Source organism: Thalassophryne amazonica, chromosome 7 (assembly GCF_902500255.1).
Source record: "Thalassophryne amazonica chromosome 7, fThaAma1.1, whole genome shotgun sequence".
In the NCBI taxonomy this organism is placed as follows: domain Eukaryota; kingdom Metazoa; phylum Chordata; class Actinopteri; order Batrachoidiformes; family Batrachoididae; genus Thalassophryne; species Thalassophryne amazonica.
Genome location: NC_047109.1, coordinates 6104749 through 6118213, shown reverse-complemented (window position 1 = coordinate 6118213; position 13465 = coordinate 6104749). Strand labels below are relative to the sequence as shown.

Below are 13465 nucleotides of genomic sequence, written 5' to 3'. Positions count from 1 at the left end.
TCAGCAGCATTGTGACAAGTACGTCAGTCACAACGGTGTCTCATCGACGCCACAGCACCAATCTGATTACATTGCCAGTTGACGGCATTGATAGAGGTCACATTAGCTGATGATTTCAGAAATAACTTTAAGTTGAGCAGAAGGGCGCATCAGTAAGATCACCTGCTGAGGTGATTGGTAGCAAGGAAAACCTGCACTGTCTCTGCTCTTGCTGCCCAACTCTGACACAATGAGACCTGTCTCCAAAGACATCCAGACATCACCTTAGCTGACTGGTTCATCTCTTTATCTCACAACCATATATACAAATGAAGCTCCAGGACTCGAAAGGCAGAGCATCCAGGAACATGAATTTTACTTCCAAGACAAGTGAGGTTCTCTGCAAGTTAACTACTTTCATGTGCATGACAGCAGAGATGTCCTAACAGCATGACAGCATCATCTGATTCCATGCACCGGCAAACTCATGGAATCAGCAGCACCACCACATTCAGAAGTTCAGTCCTGAATCAGCTGGCCCTCAGCTGTTTTGTCAAACTATTTTCTTTCCGACTGAAATTTCTGGCTTTTACTTGACTGAGTCGGACATCAACCCATTCGACTAGAAGAAAGGACTTGTTGTCCATCTCTGGACAGGTGGTGCTACGCTGATCTCTCTGATCAATGGTGTACTTACAGATGTCAGTGCTCAGTCGGACTCTGTGCCAGCAGCCTGGTGTCACACCCCAGAAGTCATCCATTGAATGTTTTCTAACTCTGCAAGCATGAAATCTCCATGGTGCTTCTTCGCAGCTTGTGGTGCTTTTCACAAAGGTTTAGGTTTTGGTTTTCAGGCGACAACCTGAGAATTCCACAGGAAGTTGCTTGATCTCATAGCTGGCCCATACACAGTAAATGTTTCAGTGCTAAATTAACAGTGCAACAAATGGAACTGATGCCATTCATTGTTCTGCAATACAGTGGTTTGCAAACGTATCCAGCCCCTTGGTATTTCACACATTTTAATTTGTTTATGGCATTTAAAATACAAAAAGTAAATCAGACTTCTCAATATAAACATTTCTAAAATTATCATCGTTAGACTCAAACTGAAAGTAAATTCCTACAACTTGATATAAATTAATTAAAAATATAAAAGCCAAGATGATGGGTTGCATAAGTAATGGGCCCCTTTGGTATAATACCTGTAAATATTCAGTTTAACTGCCAGTTTTCTTCAGACAAGTCAGGGGATGGATACATGAACATTTCCACATCACTGAATATGTCTTGAACTTTATTTACATCAGTTATGAAGAAATACAAACAGTATGACACTCTATGGTAAATGGTAAAGAGTGAGGAAAGCCACCAAGACACCCAGACAACCCAGAAGAAGTTACAGGCTTCTGTGGCTGTGATTTGAGAAATTATGCGTAGTGCAAGTTTTGCATTTTCTATCCCCAGTTATACAGCTTCATGATGACGTGGTACAGAGGAGGATTTTCTTTCACCAAAACATCAAATCTAGGCTTACATATCAGATGTACCTTCTGGCAAATTGTAGCTGAAGTTTCAGGTCTTCTTTTTAATAAAATCCTCCTCGATACTACTTCATCATATGTGCAGAATGTTTTATTTGTTTTTTTGTGTGAGTTCAACATGCAGACAGCAGTGTTACAGTTGAGGACCGGGTTTGGATGTTGACCCAAATGCAGGAGCAGTAAGGCAGGCACAGGAAGTATAAACAAGAATTTATTAGCAACTGAGAACTGCGCAGTGGAAGAACAAAAACTAAGAAGACCAGAACAGAGCACTTGACTGACGGGACAGACAAGATGGACGACGGGAACCTGACCGACGGAACAGACAGGACAACAGGACCAGGACTGGAACTAGGGACGAACAGGACAGGGACCAGGTGAAGCGAGCCTGTGAAGCTACTGGGACTCGAGGAACTGCAAGGGAGATGAGAGAGCAGGTGAGACTGGGTAGGTGCATTTGGGCAACACAGCTGGAAATTACAACTAAACTTAAATAGTTCCTTTAGTGTTACAGTCCAGGAACGGAGTTCAAAAACATCTGGCTGACAAACAGTCAGGAGACAGCTCAGGTGACTATAACAGAGTTAAAATTCCCTGTGTTGCTGCATTCAGAGATAATCACAGCTACAAAAGTGATCACTCCAGGTTGTTAGTGGATCTGATCACTGAAGACACAGAATAACTTAACAGTTCAGTCAGTAGAAGAACTACAGCTCAGATGTGCACAAAGTCTGATAAGTGAATAAACGCTGATCACTAAGCAGAACGGACTCTGATAATTAGCAGCTGAAAAAATGTGAGATGCTGCAGGTGACACGACAGGCAGCCAACAGATCACGTCAGGGTCCAAGAAAAGGCAGGTGGGCGTGACCGTGGAATACACACAAATGATGATAATACAATAACCTGCTGTTGGAGGGCGGTATACATTTTCTGAGTCCCGCCATCTATGCCCAGTTGCCCAAAATGACAGATATATGTCATTTTGGGCAACTGGGCATGGATGGAGGGACTCAGAAAATGCATACCGCACGACAACAGCATGTTATTTGCATTATTATCACTTACTGAGATACACAACACGTGGAATCCAGCTCTCCACAATTTCACTGATACTTACTGGACTGGTAAGCATTGAAAGCCGAGATAGACATGTCCAAACTTGTCCTCTGACACGCCGAAACGGAGGTGTTCCTTTGTCTCGCTTCCAAAACGAATCGGTTGTGACGCGCGAAGCGATTTTCCATGACAAAATCTCTTGTTAAAAGTGAGATCTGCCAGACAATGGCTGATGTCCAGCTCTTGTGATAACCAGAAAAAGAGTACACGACGGTCTCGTATCCACAGAGCCATCAGCTCAGAAATGGTCCGGTGGCTTGTGCCGTGTCGTCGCAGCTCAGAGTGCGGCGCGCTGAGCGTTCTTAAAGGGGTCCATAAAGCTGTACTAACAGACCTTATTCTCTGTGAAGCCCGTAAAATTTTCACCGAAAGCCAGATAAATTTTTCGAATAGTTTCCAGGTGCCAGTCTCTAACAGCTTCTGAAAAAATTCTGATGGAAAAAACCCAAATCATTCCGCCATTTCCAGACAATGAAAATCCGAAGACGGGGCGGGACCACTCCTTCCACAAGGCGTGCTCACAGGCGAATGACGTCACCGACAGGCGTGGAAAAACTCACGCATGCGCCCAAGGGTTCAAGCTTGTCTGACGTGAAAACATATGAATCAAATCCATATACACTCAACAAAAATATAAACGCAACACTTTTGGTTTTGCTCCCATTTTGTATGAGATGAACTCAAAGATCTAAAACTTTTTCCACATACACAATATCACCATTTCCCTCAAATATTGTTCACAAACCAGTCTAAATCTGTGATAGTGAGCACTTCTCCTTTGCTGAGATAATCCATCCCACCTCACAGGTGTGCCATATCAAGATGCTGATTAGACACCATGATTAGTGCACAGGTGTGCTTTAGACTGTCCACAATAAAAGGCCACTCTGAAAGGTGCAGTTTTATCACACAGCACAATGCCACAGATGTCGCAAGATTTGAGGGAGCGTGCAATTGGCATGCTGACAGCAGGAATGTCAACCAGAGCTGTTGCTCGTGTATTGAATGTTCATTTCTCTACCATAAGCCGTCTCCAAAGGCGTTTCAGAGAATTTGGCAGTACATCCAACCAGCCTCACAACCGCAGACCACGTGTAACCACACCAGCCCAGGACCTCCACATCCAGCATGTTCACCTCCACGATCGTCTGAGACCAGCCACTCGGACAGCTGCTGAAACAATCGCTTTGCATAACCAAAGAATGTCTGCACAAACTGTCAGAAACCGTCTCAGGGAAGCTCATCTGCATGCTCGTCGTCCTCGTCGGGGTCTCGACCTGACTCCAGTTCGTCGTCGTAACCGACTTGAGTGGGCAAATGCTCACATTCGCTGGCGTTTGGCACGTTGGAGAGGTGTTCTCTTCACGGACGAATCCCGGTTCACACTGTTCAGGGCAGATGGCAGACAGCGTGTGTGGCGTTGTGTGGGTGAGCGGTTTTCTGATGTCAATGTTGTGGATCGAGTGGCCCATGGTGGTGGTGGGGTTATGGTATGGGCAGGCGTCTGTTATGGACGAAGAACACAGATGCATTTTACTGATGGCATTTTGAATGCACAGAGATACCGTGATGAGATCCTGAGGCCCATTGTTGTGCCATACATCCAAGAACATCACCTCATGTTGCAGCAGGATAATGCACGGCCCCATGTTGCAAGGATCTGTACACAATTCTTGGAAGCTGAAAATGTCCCAGTTCTTGCATGGCCGGCATACTCACCGGACATGTCACCCATTGAGCATGTTTGGGATGCTCTGGACCGGCGTATACGACAGCGTGTACCAGTTCCTACCAATATCCAGCAACTTCGCACAGCCATTGAAGAGGAGTGGACCAACATTCCACAGGCCACAATTGACAACCTGATCAACTCTATGCGAAGGAAATATGTTGCACTGCATGAGGCAAATGGTGGTCACACCAGATACTGACTGGTATCCCCCCCCAATAAAACAAAACTGCACCTTTCAGAGTGGCCTTTTATTGTGGGCAGTCTAAGGCACACCTGTGCACTAATCATGGTGTCTAATCAGCATCCTGATATGGCACACCTGTGAGGTGGGATGGATTATCTCAGCAAAGGAGAAGTGCTCACTATCACAGATTTAGACTGGTTTGTGAACAATATTTGAGGGAAATGGTGATATTGTGTATGTGGAAAAAGTTTTAGATCTTTGAGTTCATCACATACAAAATGGGAGCAAAACCAAAAGTGTTGCATTAATATATTTGTTGAGTGTAGTTTAAAAAAAAAATAAAAAGGTACGATACTTTATGGACAGACCTCGTATTTAATGTCATTTCAAAACGCACGACACCCAGCAAACGCATATATAAAAAGCTGACTCACTTTAACTTTTGTCGTGTTGGCTGGCACCGCGCTGCTCTCTAAATTTGGCAGGGCGTCCTCATCAAGCTGGCTGCTTTGGCTGCTGTTCATTGTCGGACTATCCATGATAAAATCATCCGGAATATCCATATTGGGACCAACACACACTTCCCGCCTTTTCATGTTATCGTCTGTGGACAGTTCTTGGGTTGTGCATGCTATGACGTCATCAGTTTATGCACAGTGGGCGGGTATTGGGATACCCGTCCGTTACTGCAGGCAGGTATGGACAGGTAGCATAAATGTAAATCTATGCTACCGGCCCAGCAACACCTCAGTAAGTGGTAATAATGCGGAATAATATTTAGTGCTGGAACTCACAGAGCAAAATGCGATAGATTACCTTATCAGCCCAAAAACGTACACAGAAACACACAGGCAGTTATGTCTGAACCAGGAATACTCACAGAGGAAATACAGACTGTAAATGAAGCCAGAGAGCTTAACAGGAAAAATCACAGTTAATTAAGTTCAAGGCATGAAAACTCCACTTGACAGGTAACTCACTAAAGCCTGGAAAATTCAGAGAGGAAGAAACACAGCGGGTTACATACAGCGCCTGATACTTTCTTGGACATGGGAGCCCACAGTGAAAAAGCTACGACAGGAGTGCGGAGACTCCAGTCCGGAAAAACACAGCAGGAAAAGTTAATGAGCTCAGAGGCTCACAGCGGAAAATCCCGGGAAGTGACATTAGCTCCATCCGTGGTGACGGGACACCAAACGAAGAACACTGAGACAAAAAAATAAGAGTGATGGCATGGAACAGCTGGGAACCCGAGGCAACCCGGTTCCCACAAGGAACATTGAGGTTCTTCAGAAGGAAAACAGCAGTTGTGAGCTGTGGTAAGAAGTAGATTCTGGCCCTGAACCCATGACAAGTCCGGGGTTAAATCTGGAAGGGTGATGACACAAGATGAACATTAGCTGTGAACATCCATTCAGCGGAAATCCTGATCAGCCCTGAGATGCTGCTCAAACAAAGCCACAAGCAGTGTGCACATGTGCAGTTTGACAGCCAGGAGCCGAGCCCTGACGTCACACAAAGCAGACGTACCCAGCCACCAGCATCTTCACCCAGTAACTCCACCTCAGCTTCACCTGAAAACACAGAGACAAAGACAGAAGCCAGCAGACCAGGCAGGACCAGGGGCAATCCACAACAAGTAGATATCGTTAAAAAAAAGGTCAAAGCAATAAAAGTAATGATGAAGAGCAGAACATAAATAATGATTTAAAAACCTGAGACATTCACTGACCTCAGTGGTGATGTTCATGTCTCTGGGGTCCTTTGAGATGCAGAGATGCCTGGGAAGAGCTTATGGAGTCATGAAGTCAAAGCTCAGAGGTGTTTGGTGATGCTGATATCTTTGCAGGAGAAAGATAAGATAAAATAAACGTTATTGATCTCACAGATGTTGAGAAAGTGAATGCACGGACCCACGTTAGGAGGCGTAAATGAGCGGTCAATAGGATATGAATAAATCACAATTTATTATGCAAAGGTGCAAACAAGGTTTCAAATATGCAAAGTCCAATTTAGTAATAATGGTGACACGTGGGCAGGCCCGAGGGTAGGAGACGCCTATCCAGAGAAGAGCCGGGACCCACGTAGTCCCACCGCCAGCTGGAGGTCCGCAATCCACCAGAACCACCAAGACCCGAAACCCCAGGTGGCCACCGTTCAAGGCTGTCGGACCGGTACTGCTGGCAGGAGCAAAAACAGATTAACGTGGGTGTGTGTACACCCAGCAAACAGTCAGCAAACACAGGTTTCGCTCCACTGAGCCACAACCCCAGACGGCCAATCAATCCGGGGATTGTGTTTTATCATCCATGGGTAGCCCAAAATAACCCTGGAGGTAGAAGGTGTTACAAAAAACACAATCTCCTCCCTGTGATTACCAGAGACGACCAAGGTTAAAGGCCGTGTCTGATGTGTGATTTCTGGTAGTAGGGTGCCATCTAGTGCCTGCACCCTCAATGGCGAAGGAATGGCCACCAGAGGGAGTCCCACGGCCTTAGCCCACCTACTGTCCAGTAGGTTCCCTTCTGATCCTGTGTCAGTCAGTGCTGGAGCGGTAAGGGTTAAATCCCCACAGAGAATTGTGACTGGGAGTCATGCGCATTTGCGTGAAACGCCCGTGTGGTTTGTATGGCTCACCCTTAGCCCAGTCTCTAAGGGTGAGTGTTGGAGTTTTAACCGTTTGGGGCAGTTCCTCTGCACATGCTCACTCGAGCCGCAGTAAAAACACTCTCCATGGGCCAGTCTCCTTTGTCTTTCATTCACTTTCACTTTAGCCCTGCTCGTGTCCATAGCTTCGTCAGCAGGGGGAGCTGGTGCAACGCGGAGAGCCCTGGCTTTGGAGCGAGGAGAGGACAGCGCTGCTTCGGATCTGGAGGGGAGAGGGATGGCGCGCATCCGGCCACGCCCTTCGTCTCGCTCCCGCTTGTATTCCTCTAGCCGATTATCTAAACGAATAACTAGATCGATAAGCCCGTCTAAATCCCGCGGCTGATCCTTAGCCACCAGATGCTCCTTTAGGGCCGGAGACAGCCTGTTTACAAAGGCGGCGCGGAGTGAGACTGAATTCCAACCGGACCTCGCTGCCACAATGCGGAAGTCGATTGCGTAATCAGCTGCACTCCGGCGTCCCTGTCTCATTGACAGCAGCATATTTGAAGCAGACTCGCCTCTATTGGGATGATCGAACACCTGTCGAAACTCCCTTATGAACCCAGTATAAGTCGAGAGGATCCATGAATCTTTTCCCAGAGCGCCGTCGCCCAGGTGCGTGCCTCGCCCCGAAGCAAATTAATCACATTAGCCACCCGGCTGTGCTCCGACGCATACATAACGGGCCGTTGTGAAAAAACGAGCGCGCACTGCATGAAAAAGTCAGCACACGTTTCAACACAACCACCGTACGGTTCCGGGGGACTAATGTAAGCTTTGGACGACGAGGGGGGAGACTTCTGAACGACCGCTGGATTACCTCTGTTAGGCTGCAGATCTACTGGAGGGGGAGTGGCTGCAGCCGCGCCTGACGCACTCGTGTCTACCTGCATGCTGAGAACCTCCAGCCTACTGAGGTGAGCGTTCTGCTCGGTTAACAAATCCAGTCGAGCAGAAAGGTTAGACAAAATGTGCTGCAGCTCACTCAGCGATCCTCCCGGTAGATTCTGCGCACCTTGCACTTCCATCGATCGGTCATCAGGTGGTAAACGCCCCCCGGAATCCATGACATGGCCGAGTTATCCTGTTGAGAAAGTGAGTGCACGGACCCACGTTAGGGGGCATAAATGAGCGGTCAATAGGATACGAATAAATCACAATTTATTATGCAAAGGTGCAAACAAGGTTTCAAATATGCAAAGTCCAATTTAGTAATAATGGTGACACGTGGGCTGGCCCGAGGGTAGGAGACGCCTATCCAGAGAAGAGCCGGGACCCACGTAGTCCCACCGCCAGCTGGAGGTCCGCAATCCACCAGAACCGCCAAGACCTGAAACCCCAGGTGGCCATTGTTCAAGGCTGTCGGACCGGTACTGCTGGCAGGAGCAAAAACAGATTAATGTGGGTATGTGTACACCCAGCAAACAGTCAGCAAACACAGTAATCCTCCTGCGGGAAAAATCCAATAACTCCCAGAGTGCAGAGGAAAACTTGAAAATGTGCAGTGTCAGTTGTTATACTTAGTAAATAAGAAGTGAGGATTGGAGACGCCAGCTCCTCCAAACTTCCAACAAACCCAGCTACAAGCTGCAAGTATACAAATCACAACTGCAAAGACTTCAGTAACAATGAATGTGCTTACGGCACAAAAGGCTGAGTTGGTTTACCTGTGAGGTAAGCTGATAACTCGGCAGAGTTATGGTGTCTCTCCCAGGCTTTTATGGTGTGGATGATGATGATGAAAAACAGCTGACAGCCTAACGGTGTGCACCTGGTGGTGCCAAAAGAGGCCAACAGGCCAGTGTGCCCTCTTCAGGGCAAAAAGGTACCCGCATGGCAGGGCACCATCTGGTGGTGGGCCAGCAGTACCTTCTCTTCAGCGGCCCACACAACAACAGAGGAGAAATTCACGTTACGTCAGCTCTTAAAAAACGCACAAGATGGGTGCAAGTCGAGGAAAATGTTCATCAAACAGCGTGTGCAAGGATAAGCAATGATAATAATACTTGTAACAGTACAAGACATAAGAAATTGTGGTAGAAATAGAAATAGAAAATGGTTATATACGAGGTCTGTTAGAAAAGTATCCGACCTTTTTATTTTTTCAAAAACTATATGGATTTGAATCATGTGCACTTGCATCAGACAAGCTTGAACCTTTGTGCGCATGCGTGAGTTTTTTCACGCATGTCGGTTGCCTGTGGGCAGGCTTTGAATGAGCACTGGTCCACCCCCTTCGTCGGATTTTTATTGTTTAGGAATGGTGGAGCGACTGCTGCTTTGTTCCATGAAAATGTTTTCAGAAACTCTGCCAGGCAGCCAGATGGAAATCATTTGGAAGATTCAGATGGCTTTCGGTGAAGATTCTATCGGTATCACACGGATTAAGGACCATTAAAACTGGAAGAACATTAAAGTTGGAAGTCTCACAGGACAAGTTGGAACATGCCCAGCTGTTAAACAATTTCTCGGATACTCGACTGACAAGCCACCAAAAGCCGTCTGAATCTTACGAATGGTTTCCAACACGGAGGTGTTGTTTGTCCCGCGCCATGAGTGGCTGCGTCCCGACGCGCGAATCCGTCCGCACGTCTTTCATTACAAAATCTCCTTTAACAGTGGAATGTGCCGATAAAGTGCTGATCCCGACCTCTTCTGAAACTTCTCTGCTAGTCACACGACGTCCTGCATCAACAGAGCCTTAAATTTGGAAGTGATGTGCTCATTCCAGCCTGTCGATGGCCACTCGGGGCACGGTGCACCCTCTGCCGCTGTGGGCCATTTTTAATCCAGTTTTAATGGTCCTTAATCCGTGTGATACCGATAGAATCTTCACTGAAAGCCATCTGAATCTTCCAAATGATTTCCATCTGGCTGTCTGGCAGAGTTTCTGAAAAAATTTTCATGGAACAAAGCAGCAGTCGCTCCGCCATTCCTAAACAATAAAAATCCGACGAGGGGGGTGGACCAGTGCTCACTCAAAGCCTGCCCACAGGCGAATGACGCAACCGACAGGCATGAAAAAACTCACGCATGTGCACGAAGGTTCAAGCTTGTCTGATGCAAGCGCACATGATTCAAATCCTTATAGTTTTTGAAAATAAAAAGGTCGGATAGTTTTCTCACAGACCTTGTATATATATATATATATATATATATATATATATATACACACACACAAGGTCTATTAGATATTAAACCGACCCTTTTATTTTTTTTTTAACTATATGGATTTGAATGACGTGCGATTACACCAATCATGCTTGAACCCTCGTGCGCATGCGTGAGTTTTTTCACGCGTCGGTGACGTAATTTCCCTGTGGACAGGCCTTGAGTGAGATGTGGTCCCGCCCTCTCGGCTGAATTCCTTTGTTTCACACGCTGCTCGAGACGGCGCGCGTTGCTTTATCAACATTTCTTCTGGACCTGTGAGGAATATCCGAGTGGACACTATTCGAGAAATTAAGCTGGCTTTCGGTGAAAAGTTTAACGGCTGATGAGAGATTATGGGGTGTTTCTGTCGCTGTAAGGACTTCCCACAGAGCAGGACGTCGTGCAGTGCTTCCAGGCGCCGTCGTCGGCCTGTTTCGACCTGAAAACATCCTAATTTAAGGCTTAATTCACCCAGAACATCGTGAGAGAACAGAGAAGATTCAGAAGAGGCCGGCATGAGGACTTTATGCGGACATTCCACTGTTTAAGGACATTTTGTAATGAAAGACGTACACATATACATATGCATGTATATATGTACGTACATATGTAAGTACATATGCATATATATAAACATGATTGGGATTGAAAGAGATAGGAGCATCTTATTTACAATATGTGAAATGGAGTTTAGGTGTGGTAAGGTGACATTAGTGCAGGGATTTGTAAACAAGTTGTTATTGCACATGATTTGTGGACATATTATTGCATGTGGTTAATTCAGTGTTATTGTACAGCCTGACCGCAGCAGGGAGGAACGACCTGCGGTATTGTTCCTTCTTTCACTGAGGGTGCCTCAGTCTGTCACTGAACGAGCTGGTCAGCTCCACTACAGTCCGGTGCAGAGGGTGAGAGGAGTGGTCCATGATGGATTTGAACTTGGCTAACACCCCCCGCTAAGCCACCTCCTCCAGAGAGTCCAGAGGACAGCCCAGCTGGACTTCCTGACCAGCTTGTTCAGTCTCTTTCTCTCCCGCTCTGTGCTGCCCGGGGCCCAACAGACGACAGCATAGAGGAGAGCTGAGGCTACAACAGAGTCATAGAAGGTCTTAAGCAGAGGCCTGCTCACTCCAAAGGATCTCAGTCTCCTCAGGAAGTGGAGGCAAACTAAGGTCCAAAGTTGTTAGGGTCCTGCTGCTTCCTGTCTGACTGTGTGGCTTTGGGTCTTGGATGCTAACTAGGGACCTGGTGAGACTGAGATGACTCTGGTACCGGATCTCTCCGGAGAATCCTTGGGAATGGCTTTGTGTCAAATGAATGTTTGCTTGAGGAGATGAGGCCTTGTGCTACATTGACTCCATGTGGTGCGTTTTTCTGGACATGCTCCGGTGTGCAGGTACTTTAATGCTGAGGACCCACCAGCTGGATAAGGCCCCCACTAAAGGTGAGAATGGGCCAGTGGTGTTGTGTGGGCCGCTGAAGAGGAGGTACTGCTGGCCCACCACCACAAGATGGCGCCCTGCTTGAAGTGCGGGCTTCAAGCACGAGAGGGCGTCGGAGCAACCAGGAGTGACAGCTGTCACTCATCATCCGTACCAGCTGTCACTCATCCACTACTCATCACCACCACCATAAAGGCCGGACTGCAACTCCACCTCCCCGCCGAGAAATCAGCTACCATTCAGGTAACTTTCTCTGCTGACTCAAATCATTGAGTGATAACCTGAACTTCTTTTGCAGCCGTTATCCTGTGGTGTTCTGCCTTATCTGTGGGATTGGCGTTTGGTGTGATCAGCGACGGCTTCGCCTCACACCCCAAACCAAGATAAGTGGTTAAACAGGAGCTGCACGAGTGTGTGATTGGAGGTGGAGGTTCTCCCTCCTTTACTAAACACTGATTGTGGGATTACTGAGTGTGCGAACTCACACTCATCAGGACTGTCTCTGTTTTCTGCCAGCAGTACCGGGTCTGACTGCTGAAGACAGCGGCCACCTGGGGCGCAGGGCTTGGCGGCTCCGGTGTTCTTCAGCTCCGTTGGTGGTGGAAGCTGTGTGGGGATCCGGCTCTTCTCTCGCCAGGCGTCTTCTATCGTCGAGCCTGCCCACACGTCACCTGGTGTATGATTGACAGTCCACCATATTGTTATTGTCTGTACGTTGTTGTGCGATTCACAACATTAAATTGTTACTTTTGGCTTATCCATTGTCCGTTCATTACCGCCCCCTGTTGTGGGTCCGTGTCACGTCACTTTCACAACAAGTGGTCTGCCTTGGAGGTAGAAATCCAGGACTTGGGGTAACATGTGACACCAGCACCTCCTGACAATCACAGAAAGGATTGGTGACATTAGCTCTGCCCTCCTTAGGTTAGGTTGGTGGAGGAAAACATAACGGATGCATTTGTTGTTTAGTTTCTGACATTCATGCAGTGTGGTATTTTCTCAAGTCAGTGTTTCTGCTCTTCACAGAAATATCACCAGCTGAGAATCAAGATCCTGGGAGACTGCTACTACTGCATCTGTGGTCTTCCAGACTACAGGGAGGACCACGCTGCCTCTTCCATCATGATGGGCCTGGCCATGGTGGACGCAATCTCGTGAGTACTCGTAGGAAGCAGCAGCAGTAAATAAGTCTGACATTTGCCTTGACCTCTGACCTAATGCTTGATGACACTGAGCTGCTTGACTACCATGCTCTGTCGTCTGTTTTTCTGATCCCTCCTTTTTAGAATACATGTTCACTCTGACAATAAAACATGATTATCAAATATTACAATAAAAATCTGCTCTATACTTGTGAACCAGCCCTCATGAGATAAAACAAAAAACAGGGCTGATAAATCAAATACTTTTCCTATCAATTTTACTGCCCTGGAAACTGTGGCAATAAAATCAGGGTGATACAAATCTTAAAACAGGGCGATACAAAAAAAGACATTGAAAATACCAGGCTTTGGATCACCCCGCTTTTCATCCAATCAGGATCCACCATTTCTCAGCCTCACCAATGACACGCCTTTTCTTTTTTTTTTTCACAAATAAACAATAAAAAGACTTTGGACTTTTGCGCATCTAATGTCCAATATCAAACCAACATCAAACCACC

At 46.9% G+C, this 13465-nt stretch overlaps 1 protein-coding gene across 1 annotated transcript in view; it reads left to right on the top strand.

The window, feature by feature from the left end:
• adcy3a (adenylate cyclase 3a) overlaps positions 1–13465 on the top strand; it is a 359639-nt gene that overhangs the window by 113995 nt on the left and 232179 nt on the right. The window contains exon 5 of the mRNA XM_034173754.1: positions 12829–12956. Coding sequence (XP_034029645.1) covers positions 12829–12956 — 128 coding nt within the window. The remainder of the gene's footprint in view (positions 1–12828; positions 12957–13465) is intronic.